The sequence below is a fragment of the Syngnathus floridae genome, chromosome 10 (assembly GCF_059516105.1).
Source record: "Syngnathus floridae isolate MCC-2025c chromosome 10, RoL_Sflo_1.0, whole genome shotgun sequence".
Lineage (NCBI taxonomy): Eukaryota > Metazoa > Chordata > Actinopteri > Syngnathiformes > Syngnathidae > Syngnathus > Syngnathus floridae.
The window spans coordinates 13,838,061-13,850,810 of NC_142422.1; the positions used below are offsets into that span (position 1 = coordinate 13,838,061).

The 12,750-nt window shown below is 41.9% G+C and overlaps 1 protein-coding gene and 2 long non-coding RNA genes across 3 annotated transcripts; all 3 read left to right on the plus strand.

The window, feature by feature from the left end:
* Positions 1 to 1,619: 1,619 nt before the first annotated feature.
* Positions 1,620 to 3,700, plus strand: LOC148392633 (uncharacterized). Its single transcript, XM_088387121.1, has 3 exons — positions 1,620 to 1,901; positions 2,040 to 3,427; positions 3,553 to 3,700. The coding sequence occupies exons 1-3, from the start codon at positions 1,620 to 1,622 to the stop codon at positions 3,554 to 3,556; spliced, it is 1,674 nt and encodes a 557-aa protein (XP_088243247.1). The 3' UTR covers positions 3,557 to 3,700.
* A 270-nt stretch (positions 3,701 to 3,970) lies between these two features.
* On the plus strand, positions 3,971 to 8,897 carry LOC148392634 (uncharacterized). The gene is made up of 10 exons (XR_015860740.1): positions 3,971 to 4,382; positions 4,511 to 5,092; positions 6,228 to 6,249; positions 6,334 to 6,409; positions 6,485 to 6,741; positions 6,898 to 6,977; positions 7,120 to 7,314; positions 7,439 to 7,536; positions 7,699 to 8,368; positions 8,452 to 8,897. It is a non-coding gene; the product is annotated as an uncharacterized LOC148392634 (long non-coding RNA).
* Positions 8,898 to 10,397: 1,500 nt separating this feature from the next.
* LOC148392635 (uncharacterized) lies at positions 10,398 to 11,496 on the plus strand. The gene is made up of 3 exons (XR_015860742.1): positions 10,398 to 10,851; positions 11,121 to 11,192; positions 11,266 to 11,496. It is a non-coding gene; the product is annotated as an uncharacterized LOC148392635 (long non-coding RNA).
* Positions 11,497 to 12,750: the final 1,254 nt, after the last annotated feature.

A 12,750-nucleotide genomic window follows, 5' to 3' on the forward strand; every position in this document is an offset into this window, starting at 1 on the left:
TCAATGTCTTGCTGAGACTAAGAAGTAAGTCACAGATGTTGAGAGTGAAACTGAAGAGACGGCTTTGCTACAAAGGCCATCAGTTTTTTCAAACTGTCACTTGGTCCAAGCTAATGAGTGCTCTGATGAAACTGAAACAAGTTCATCCACAGTACAGAAACATAACTATTCGCGACGATGCGGACCTTTGCGACCCAACCCTCACTGATGATGAGAGCAGCTCCGATGAAGCGGAAATGAGCGACAGTGAGTACAATGAGGAAGCTCTGGAGGAGATATACAGATTTGAGAGTGATGCTCTGTGTGGGATGAACAGTGACTCACAAGATGACAACAGTGGTAACAAACAGCAACAAGAAAATGCGGAAGACGGTGATCAACCAAATGGTGGAGTGATACTTGAATCATGTCTCCAACCAAATGATGTGTCCGAGGAAATTATGAGTTTTACAGAGGGCATTTACTGTGTTGCTCCTGCAGAAAGAAACAACCCAGTAAGCTTTTTCAAGACTCCCAAACTTGAGGCCATGGCTTTTCCAGTGCAGTTTCCCACTGGTCAAAACACCCTTGATGAAGAGAGAGCAATAAAACTCACACCAAGCAAATATTTCAAAACGCGTCTGTGTTGTGTGGATGAACGTTTTGCTCGAGATACAAACTACTTGTTCTTTGCCCAGTTTGTGACTGAAATTTACCAGGCAACGTCGAGCATGACAATACAGCTACGCAAAGGTAAGCCTTTTACCAGGGATGGTCGAAGGATAAACAATGCCATGCTTCAGGACAAACGTGAAGTTGAGAAATTGGTGCGCAGCAAAGATGCTGTCCGATTCATGACACCACTGAGAGGTACGCCAGCCTATTGGGAGAGAACCACCAAAGATCTTTTTGCAATGATCCGACAGCTGGGCACACCCACGTTCTTTTGCACATTTTCTGCTGCCGAAATGCGTTGGGAAGAGGTCATCACTGCCATCAAAGCGCAACAAGGTGAAGTAGTGAATTTTGCCCAACTTGACTGGGCAACCAAGTGTGTGATTCTATGCAGCAATCCTGTGACAACGATGCGCATGTTTGACAAACGTGTGGAAGCTCTGTTCAGAGATTTGATCCTCTCTCCGGCGCCACCGATTGGTGAGGTCGTCGACTACTTTTACCGATTAGAGTTTCAACACAGAGGAAGTCCTCACATTCATTGCCTCATATGGGTTCAAGGTACCCCTGTATTTGAGGAAGCCTCAGATGGAGCCATCTGTCATTTTGTGTCTCGCTACATCTCGGCTGAGCTGCCGGACCCACGGAAGGAACCGGAATTGTACAAAAAGGTCACAGAGGTTCAGATGCACAGCAAAAGTCACTCCAAAACGTGTGTCAAACACCAAGGTGCAAATTGCCGCTTTGGATTCCCCAAACAACCGTGCGATGAAACAATGATCATCAGACCTGCGCCCGTCGACGACGACAATCGAGATCAACACAAGGAGAATCGGTTGGCGTCAAATGCCAAGCTTGTTCCCGTGCTAAGTCTGCTGAATGAGCCTGAAACGTCATCCCTGACTTTGCCTCAGCTACTGGCGAAATGTAAGCTCACCGGTGACGAGTACATGAACTGTTTGCACATGACGGCCTCATCGAGTTCTGTCGTGCTTAAGCGAGAACCAAAAGACTGCTGGGTCAACAACTACAACCGCCATTTGCTTCTTGCCTGGGATGGAAACCTGGACATCCAATACATCCTGAATGCCTACTCTTGCATCGCATACATCTGCAGCTACATCAGCAAAGCTGAACACGGTTTGAGCCAACACCTGAAATCGGTTATCGAAAACTCCCGCAGCGAAAATGTCAACGAGAGCGATGAAATGAAGCAAATTATGCAAGCGTACTCCAAGAAAAGAGAAGTGAGTGCTCTGGAATGTGTCGCACGCGCATGCGGCTTGCATATGAAACAGTCCTCCCGCAGTGTGGTATTTGTACAAACGAGTGACAATGCGCTGAAAATGAGTTATCCTCTCTCACTCCTTGAGGGCTAAACGCAGGAATCTCATGAAGTGTGGATGACTGGCCTGCCAGACAAATACAAATGCAGACCTCAAACAGAGGAATTTGAAGTAATGTGCTTGGCTGATTTTGCATCAACGTGCAGAATTGTTTATGGCAAACAAGTCAAAGGTAAGAATGTTTTGCCTCTTCTGAACGACATGGGGTTTGTCCAGAAAAGAACAGAAAAACCTGCGGTCATCAAATACTGCAAATACTCAGAACAAAACAATCCGGAGGAATATAACTGCGCCTTGCTCAAGCTGTACCTGCCTCATTGTGCTGATTGCCAGTTAAAATCTGAACGCTGTCCCGCATATCAGTTGTTTCATGATCACGCCTGTGTACAGTTACCATATAACGACTCTGTGGAGCGTGTGTGCGAAATTGTCAAAAGGAACAGAGAAAGGTATGAGAAACACAGTCGAGACATTGACAATGCCATCCAAGAGGTGGAGGACAGTGGGCTCGTCATAAACGAACGGTGCCACCTGGCTCCCGAGAGTGAGTTGCAAAGACTCGAAAGCGTTGAGGAAATCAACGCAAGAGAGGACCCAAATGACAACGTGGAGGAAAATGTCCCGGACTATAACGTCAGGTCCGAAACAACACAAATGTCCATCGTGACAGAGGCTGCTGCCATCGATCCCGCAGTGTTACGCGACATGTATCGTAACCTGAACCGAAAGCAAGCGTCTGTCTTCTACAAGGTCAGAGATTGGTGCATAAAACGTGTGTGTAGCTCAAAGCCAATTGAGCAGTTCTTCGACCACATCAACGGTGGCGCCGGGACCGGCAAATCGCATCTGATCAAATGTATCCACGCAGAGGCTACCAAAATACTGCAGAGACTACCACGACTGGCTGAGGAGGCCGACATTTCCAAGCAAACGGTTGTTCTCGCAGCTTTCAATGGCACGGCGGCATTCAACATTTCTGGGACAACTTTGCATTGTCTACTCAAACTGCCGAGAAGTCTCAAACCCCCGTACCACGGCCTGGGCAATGAACTGGACGAAGTCAGAGCCGAGCTGTCGATCGCCGAAATACTCATCATCGATGAGATTTCCATGGTGTCAAAAGACCTCTTTGCCTACGTGAATGCCAGGTTGAAACAAATCAAAGGAATCAATTTACCTTTTGGTGGCATGTCTGTTCTTGCTGTTGGAGATTTCTTTCAGCTCCCTCCCGTGAGACAGTCCAAACCTCTATGCGTGTACGATCCCACTCGGCTGGACCACTGGCGTGACAACTTCAAAAAGATCACGCTCACCACCATCATGAGGCAGAAAGATGATGTTGTCTTTGCTGAACTGCTGAACCGACTCAGGGTCAAAGAAAAGTCTGATGAACTGTCGGAGCTGGACAGAGCTCTCCTTGCGACAAGGTACACTTCCCCAGAAATGTGTCCAAAGCATATTCTGCATGTTTTTGCCACCAATGAACAGGTGGATGGTCATAACTCTGCCATGCTGAATCTGCTTCATAAGGACATTGTGCAAATTGACGCAGATGACTACAAGAAAGACAAAGGAACTGGCAGAATGGCAAGGCAAGCTTCCCCTGTGCAAGGCGCTAAGAATGAGCTCCCGGACTCAATCAAAGTTGCCTTCGGTGCTCGTGTTAAGATCACACGCAATATTGATGTTCAAGCAGGTCTGTGCAATGGGATGTTTGCAAAAGTTGTCAAATTGGTAAACTATCCAAATGAAGCACGTGTCCAGAAACTTGGGTTGGAACTCGATCATGTGAGTAAGACAGCACGTGCTGCCAACCCTGTGTACATTGACAGACAGAAGGAGAAGCTGAAGAAGGCTGGAGTGGTGCGCCGACAGTTTCCCATTAAGCTTGCTTTTGCCTGCACGATCCATAAGGTACAAGGCATGACAACATCAGAGGCTGCAGTTTCGCTGAAAGGTGTTTTCGAACACGGCATGGGGTACGTAGCTCTGAGTAGAATGACTTCGCTCAGTGGTCTGCATATTCTGCATATGGATGAGAGAAGACTTCATGCAAATCCAGAAATCACTGCTGCTCTTCCTGAGATGGCAGAGGATTCTTTGGAGAGCGTAATGCCCCTCCTTCACGTGATGCCGTCGGTAGATCGGGCAAATCACCTGGTTGTCATCCATCATAACACTGAAGGGCTGTCTTGTCACGTGCAAGATGTCGTGTCTCATCACGAACTGCTTTTTGCTGATGTTTTGTGCTTCACAGAGACACACCTCCAAGGATCAGTGGCCGATGGACATGCTGGCTTGGAAGGCTACACGATGTTTCACAGGAACCGAAGTGATTCTTACACAAACTGTCCTGACTTGGCAACAAAACTTGGTGGTGGCGTAAGTATTTGTGTCAAAAGTCACATCGCAGCCCAGGAAAAGAAATACATTCAGGGTGTGACCGACATTGAATTTGTTGTGGTGAAACTTGAAGGTCCCCTCAATGTGTTGATCGCTGCCGTTTACAGGCCTCCAGGCAACAGTCTGCGCACTTTTCTGCGGAGCTTGGGAAATCTGTTGCGGTACCTTGAAGTAATGGACCATCATCAGATCTTGGTATGTGGAGATTTTAATGAAGATATGCTATCTGCCTCATTCAAGCCCATTCTTGATTTGTTTCGCTCAAAAGGTTACACGCAACTCATAACCACTGCTACCACTGACAAAAACACATTGCTTGACCTCATTTTTGTCTCTCGACCTCAGTGTGCTCTTCATTCAGGTGTCCTGCAAACGTACTACAGCTATCACAATCCTGTTTTCTGTGTTTTGACCACTGAAAGGTAAGTCTCAGCTAAATCATGCGGTTCAGCATTTTCAAAAACAACAAGGATGGAAATCGAAACGTGAATGGTGTCGTAAGTGTATAATAATAGTGGTGGGATGCGGTGGGTAATTTGTTGACTTGAGGAGAGTTGGGATCCGGAGTGGAGGTGTCTCATTACTTGACCTCTTTTTCTTTCTCTCGACCTCTGTGCTCTTTATTCAGGTGTCGTGCAAACATACAGCAGCTATCACAATCCTGTTTTCTGTGTTTTGACCAGTGAAAGGTAAGTCAAATCTAATTCATGTGTTTCAGTATTTGGAAAAACAACGAGTACAGAAATCAAATGGCGTAAGTGTATATAATATTAGTGGTGGAATGTGGTGGGTGATTTGTTGACTTGAGGTGAAATGGGATCTGGGGCCAAGGTGGCTCAGAATGGTAAACGTAATGTTGGCATTAGGCAGAAGCCTCACAATTTCCACATAGAAAATAACTACCAACCCATGTGGATAGAGATAGCTGCGAAAACAGCTTTATACTGATAATATAAATTGGTGGCAAACAAAATGAAATCCACCCCAATTTTGTACACTAAGGTTTCTGCTTGATGCTAGCAATAAACCTGTTGCCTGGCTGGCATTACAAATTGAGAAAACATTGAATTGGAAAGTAGTTATCGATGGCAAAGGTTTGCTTGACACGAGAAGCATGCTGCAGAGTGAGTGAAGGGGAGACGGAGAGGAGTGGTCTTTTTAACTTGGATTAACTATTATCATTTTTAAATGGTCCCAGGTAAATCATGTAAGAGTGATAAATGGAAACAAACAGTGAGTAAAGCCATACATGAAACTGTGATTAAAAAGTATCATGAGTAAAGGTGGTCATACATGTAAAGACAAGGAGAGTTGATGTAGCTGAACTCATGTCTTTGGTGGTAAGTTGAGGATGGGCCTGTATGTTGAGATGGAATGGGGGTTGGTGTTGACTCAAGTTCAGTTAAGGGAAGGCCAAGGCTTTTTAAAATTTCTACAAGCCTTCCCTTAACTCGATGTAACTTTTTAAAATTGTAAACTTTTTAAATTTTTTAATTAGCTTTCAAAAAGCCTTCCCTTAACTCAAGTTGATTTAAGTTTTTAACTTGTAACATTTTTAACTTCTTAAAGTTTTAACTTCTTAAATTTTTAACTTTCGAAATTTTTAAATGTGGAAACTTTTACATTTTTTAAACTAACTTATAGATGAGTTAAGGGGAGACTTTTTAACGTTTTACATTTTTTGATTTCTGATTTTACAATCACATTTTAAAGATGAGTTCTAGATGAGTTCTAGGAAGGCCTTTTAAACTTTATTTATTTTTAATTTTTTCACATTAATTAATTGATTTATTTATTATAATTTTTCTGCGTCATAATCATGAGGCGAGAACAGAAAACAGACGAGGTAAGTTTCTCATCATTAGACATGTTTTATCCGTCTTTCAAAAGACAGTAAATGCTGATATTTCACTCTTCTGTATTTTAACAGTTTCTTTTATCTGGCGAAAGCAGCTCATCCCAGAATTGAGGCCAGAGGTCGGCATGACACATTACTTTATTGTAATGTAAGTGTAGAAAGTCAATGTTTGTTTTTTTAGTTTTTCATGTCGCCTGTGGCTCCACGTGCTCCATTTGTCTAGACAGGAGCTCGGCCACCCTGGGAATCAACCTTGATGAGAACCGACCTAACAGACCAAACAGAACTACTTTATAGGCTTTCTTGTCGTCACAGAGGGCAACAGTTGCATCCTTGTGCTGGCCTTGCATGGACAACGTGCCATCAGGTGCACAAGTCCAGCTCCTTGCACGAACATCACTCCTTATTGCGATGACTTATCCGCGAATCATTTTTGTCACCATTCTGAAAAAGCAGCTCATCCCAGAATCCAGGCCAGAGGTAGGCATGACATATTACTTTATTGTAATGTAAGTGTAGAAAAGGAAAGTATTGCATTTGAATGTATTGTAATTCATAGCCAAGGTTGTATAAGCCCTCTGCAGAATCATACATTTTTAATCAATTTTCTTGGATTGTCCTTTTTTCTCCACAAAGACCTTGAGCATGCCAAAACATTCATAATGGACCAATGACTCCCAAACCAAGGTGGCAAGAAGCGGACTTCTCATTCTTTTGTGAGTAGCCCACAAGACGATTGTCATGAAAGACCCTCTTTAAATTTGAATATCTTTTCCACCTCATGTCCTCTCCCCCTCAATGTTTTTTTTTTTCGTTTTTTTCATGTTGCCTGTGACCCCACATGCTCCATTTGTCTAGACAGGAGCTCGGCCATCCTGGGAATCAACCTGGATGAGAACCGACCTCTCGCCAGAGAAATGAATGACATTTTAAGAAGATTCATGTTCTTCTTAACTTTCTAGTGACTGAAAGCAAAACATAAGTAAGCGTCATTCCAAACTTCTACATTTGTAAAGCCAAAAAAAAAAGGTTGTGCTCGAAAATAGGACACAGGTATGTGAATGTTTTCATGTCATTCACTCTATAGTACAAAGATACTCGTTGTACATGTGCTAGAAGTATGACTTCATTGTAATGTGATTTTCAAAAATGAATTGATTATGATATTATGTTGTAGCACAGCGAGAGCCAAGCATTTCAAGAAGACTTGTACAAGGGAGGGCTGCATCATGGAACACAAACTCCCAAACATACATGACTTCTCCTGATTCTTCTGTGAGTAGTAAAGGAAAATGTGCTTTCGGGAGTTTGCAAACATATTTTTTAAGGTTGTGTTAAACTTATAATCATATTAATATCTAGTATTGGAGTGCTCGTGTGGATTGGTGGGGGCCGAAGAATGTGCAGGCAAACTGCATGAACTTGTTTTCTTCGAAGTGTTGTGGAATAGGCCCGGATAGGGAGTACCGGAGGAGACCACCTCAAGGTCGGTGAGGAACGAGAACAACAGCACGTCTATGAGACCGGGCTTCGAGGGGAAAACCCAACCGCCTGACCTCAGCGACACCTGGATGGGGAGGAGATGGCCATCGACCAATCATCTCACAATATTTTGCATGCTTTAATATTCATATTGTGTTTCTTTAAAACTGGGCAACCCGAAAGAATGTGTCGTCTTTTGGTGGTCACAAAAACGCACGAGTTTTAGTGTGAGGGACCCGGGACCCAGGCCTGTATTAGTGCGCTTTGTCAGGAATAAATAATTGGTAAATTTGGTCTAATTGATCTACTGGTCTTCTCTTTGACAGAACGAACTCGCAAAATTGTTAGGTGCGCCAGTGTGTGGATTAGGACATAGCAATTTATGTGTTAAGTGTTGATCGCAATTTGGAGTCAGATCAATAACTAGAATCCGTAACCTAACAGTAGCCAAGAAGGAAAATTGTCAGGAAGCATTCTTTAATTTTACCGCTTCTCCCCAACATGAATTGATTATGATATTATGATGTAGCACAGCGAGAGCCAAGCATTTCAAGAAGACTTGTACAAGGGAGGCCTGCATCATGGAACACAAACTCCAAAACACACGTCTTCTCCTGATTCTTCTGTGAGTAGCCAACAAGGAAAATTGTCAAGAAGCACTCTTTAATTTTGCCGCTTCTCCTCAACACCTCCTTCATGTTTTTCTAGTATGTTCTTGGGTCTTGCCTGTGGTTCTACATGCATCCAGTCATGCAGACAAAGAACACCTTAGCCTTTAACTGTCGGAAGCTGTCCCTCTGCGAAGCCTCATAGTATACAGTCTGTTTTCTGTTCTCATTTATTTATTTATTTATTATTTATTTATTTGTTGTTGAGTTGTCTCTTTATGACACTGCTTTGAATTTAGACGTTTTAACCGTTTTGAGTTGCACAATTGTTGGCCTTTCTATATTTTTTTTCCTTAAATTATGTTTACATTATCTTTTGTATATCATATGTACCCCCAGTCTGACTCACAGCATCTACAATCATGCTACACTTAAACTTTTTAATAAAAAGAGTTTGATTCAGTTGGGGGGAAAAACCATTATCACATCAAATTATCGATTCAGTGAAACATTTATGTTTTTTTTAATTTCTGTTATTTCTTCAGAGTTTCTAAAAGTTATTTATGAAATTTAAAGCATTACATCTTTGATTCAGAAAAAACAATCATACTGTATTTTTGTCCCAAAAAGCACCAACTGTTGTTTATTTTCTTGTGATCGGTTTATCATGTTTTGTGTCTCCAATATTTACACATACATTTGTACACATACAAGTCAAGTCCAATTGATTTATTCTTGTTTGTTTGTTTGTTTGTTTGTTTATTTCGAACATTAAAAGAAATACAAGAAAAAAAAGTAAAAAATACAGAAAATTATAACTCCATAGTACAATAGAACATAAAAAAATGATATTGCTTTATAATTTTTCCCTTTATAGTAAATTCATATTTGTTCAAAAGGGAGTAGAAGGAAGCCTAAGCTTATCTCACTCTACCCCTTGTAACTACATATGTCGAGCAAAAAAAAAAAAACAAACCCGGCCGCCATTACGAAATGCACATATAGCAAATGAACTTGTAATTAATTAGTCACGTTAGTTTTGCGTTCCAATTAATTACGGAGGATTCCCCTTTTTATTGCTCTTGGGTATGACTATTTGCACCTATCACCGTTTGCATCTGCCACAATCACAAAATGGACGTGCCCATGATGCATGCACTTTGTGTTACTGAGTAAGGACATTTCTGACTAGATACACGACGCGCAATTCATTTAATTCAACATCTCGTAGTACGCGATGCATAAATGGATAATAACAAATTCCGACCATTCGTGCATTCACATCTTTGGTTTCCGTCGAGCAAAAAAAACCCAACCCGGCCGCCATTACGAAATGCACATATAGCAAATGAACTTGTAATTAATTAGTCAAAAATACATGTTTGTTTTGCGTTCCAATTAATTACGGAGGATTCCCCTTTTTCATTGCTCTTGGGTATGACTATTTGCATCTGCCACAATCACAAAATGGACGTGCCACGCCCATGATGCATGCACTTTGCGTTACGGAGTAAGGACATTTCTGGAAAGATACACGACGTGTAATTCATTTATTTCAGACGACATCTCGTAGTCCGCAACACATAAATGGATAAAAACACGTTTTACAATGTTCTTTTATTAAAATCTTTGATTTCCGTTGTCCCCCCAAAAATGCACAGGCGCCATTATGAAATGTGCTTCCAAAATTATATAGCAGATGACATTGTAACTGTAAGCACTGATATGTACTGACTGAGTAAGATCAGTAGTATTGAATCATTGCCCAGTGTTAATATGTAGCAGTCTTGATATATGCTACACACTCATGAACTATTGACTTTGTCACTCTGCACTGACATCTGGTGGATGTTAAAAATCATTGCTGGCAAACTCTTTCTTTTAGTATAACATTTAAATAATTCTGTGTTTTTTTTATTGTACGTAGTATTCATTTATTTTTATCCAATTTGAATATGGTAATGATATCATGTGTAGTTAATAAATTAATTGCAAAGTCAGTCAGATGTATTATAATAGTAATTATTAAATGAATAATTTGCCATTTGTCATCTACAAACTAAACAAGTCAATTTCTCTCTTTTTTTTTCTCTTTCAGAATGGCGACAAAAATGATTCGAGCTAAAGTTGTTGCAATCAGGAATGCTGTTCGAGCGCGGAGCTGGATTTGTGCTGCTGATGGCACCTTGTCCATGCAAGGCCAGCATAATAATGCACCTGTTGCCCTCTGTGACGGCACGAAAGCCTATCGAGTAGTTCAGTTTGAACACTTGGCAGCCGTCGTCAAAGAGGGCAACAGTTACATTTTTTTTAAACTTTGGTGTCGACGAACGGGGCCTTTTGCTCCTCACTAAACCTGGCTCCAAAATCTTCATCGAGCCCACAGTTGGAAGAAGAGGCCAGGGCCCTGGTCTACCCCAACTCAGTGGCATCATCTCCTCAGGAAGTAGTGAATAAACTACCTGAGGAGATGGTGTCACTGGATGGCATAATAACCGATGTAAGTTACCTGCACCCACAAATGTGCATATACACACATGGATTTGTGTACACCTGTGAAGACATGATGCATGTGTAATAATGTACAGGCATGCGCATGCAAAGCCCCCCCCCCCCCCACACACAAAATCATTGAAATCCTCTGTTTAGTACTAAGGTACCAAAAGTTATTATTTTTTTGTCATCGTTAAGGTTGTGTACACAGACACATGACACGTTCATTGTCAAACATAATTATTGTAATTGGGATATCAATTTGGTCCACTTTAGATGCGTCCAATCCGCATGGTGCACCAGAGAGGGAACCACCTTGCGCCATTTCGGAGTTTGACACTTAAAAAAGTAAGTAGCCATTTGTACTTCCCCTGTTATAGCACTTTGCACACATACTTATACGCATTTTTAAACTACGCAGGATAAAGCCACCGTCAAAATTGGCCTTTGGCGGGAGGCTAATCTCGTTGAGTTGAAGGTAGGGGGTTCCTTCTTATTCACCCACCTGAGTGCCCGGGTGACCGAGTCGGGAGTAATGCTCCACTCTACAATTTACACAGATGTAAAGGTTAGTAAATGGCTTCATAGCAGTGGAATTGAAAAGGTGCTTGCTTATTGCTTATTATTCCCTTTTCCAAGATTAACTGGGATCAGGTTCCCAATCTATTTTTCCCATTACAAACAATGGGAAATTTTTTTTATCCGTTCCAAGACTAAAAAAAACGCCTTTTTTAAGAATTTTTTTTTTTTTTTAATTTGCTCATTTTTGTCCCATCGCGCAATTCCAGCGCTCCACCCAGCGCCCAACCGTAGCGCGCCGCCGACTGCGCTGGTCACATTAGTGTGACAGAGCCTTCGCTGAAATTTAGAAAATATTTTTAACGTCCTGATGTACTTTCCAAAATTGAAGTGTACCTCAGTGCGCAGGGAGCTTAATTTGGCCCGATTGCGCAACCGCCCGCAGCATGCTGGGCGCTCACTGTCGTATTGCTTTAAGAACCTCTTTGTGTTTTAGGATGGCTTTACTGCTCCCACTTGCTTTCTTTGGAGGCATGATTAGGGGTTAATACTATCCTCAAAGTAACGAAAATACAATAACAACAGTCATTCGGTATCTGGGCTGCGCGGTCGGCTTTTCTCAGGTCCTTTCGGCTCATCTCGCGAGGTTCGACCTCCAAATTTTGTTCGACAACCAAAGCAAAAAAAATCCCAAATTTTTCGTTCGAATTCCGATTTGTTCGAGAACTGGGACGTTCCAAAACCGAGGCTCCACTGTACTTGTTTGTACTTAAAAAGATGACTCTTGTGTCCAACCTAATTTATTTGTGATTTCTGACTGGGCTACTTTCTTTCATCGGTTTAACACATTTATTGAAGTCAGTTTCATTTCAGTGTGTTCTTAAGTTTTTATTAAACGCATGTGCATGTTAAATATAGTGTATCTGTAATCTATAATTTCCTTTCCTGAAGCAGAGAGAACTTTTCTCCCATGGTAAAATACTCTCCCACACTGCATTGTAGCCAAGCTTAGTATCCCACATTTCACAATGCACTATAATAAACATTTAAACCTCATTAACTGGCAAATTTACCACTAAATGCCATTTCAGTTAACATTTAACGTATCTGTACTTTATTTTTCACCTTTGGTAAATGTTGTTTTCGATTCATAAAAACTAATTAGATTTTTGTTTTTATTCAACAGGCCTGCAACTCCAGCCTCATCGACACCCTGTTTGGTATCCTCTATGGGGAAGAGGTGGTGGAGGTTGTATCTGATTCGGGAGAAGTGACAAGCATCAAGCTTGATATCTGGAAACAGACATTCAGCCAGCCCCCCCATATCCCACAAGATGGGATGCCCATCACTGTTACTCGTGTGCAGGGTGACGTGACAAAGATTGCA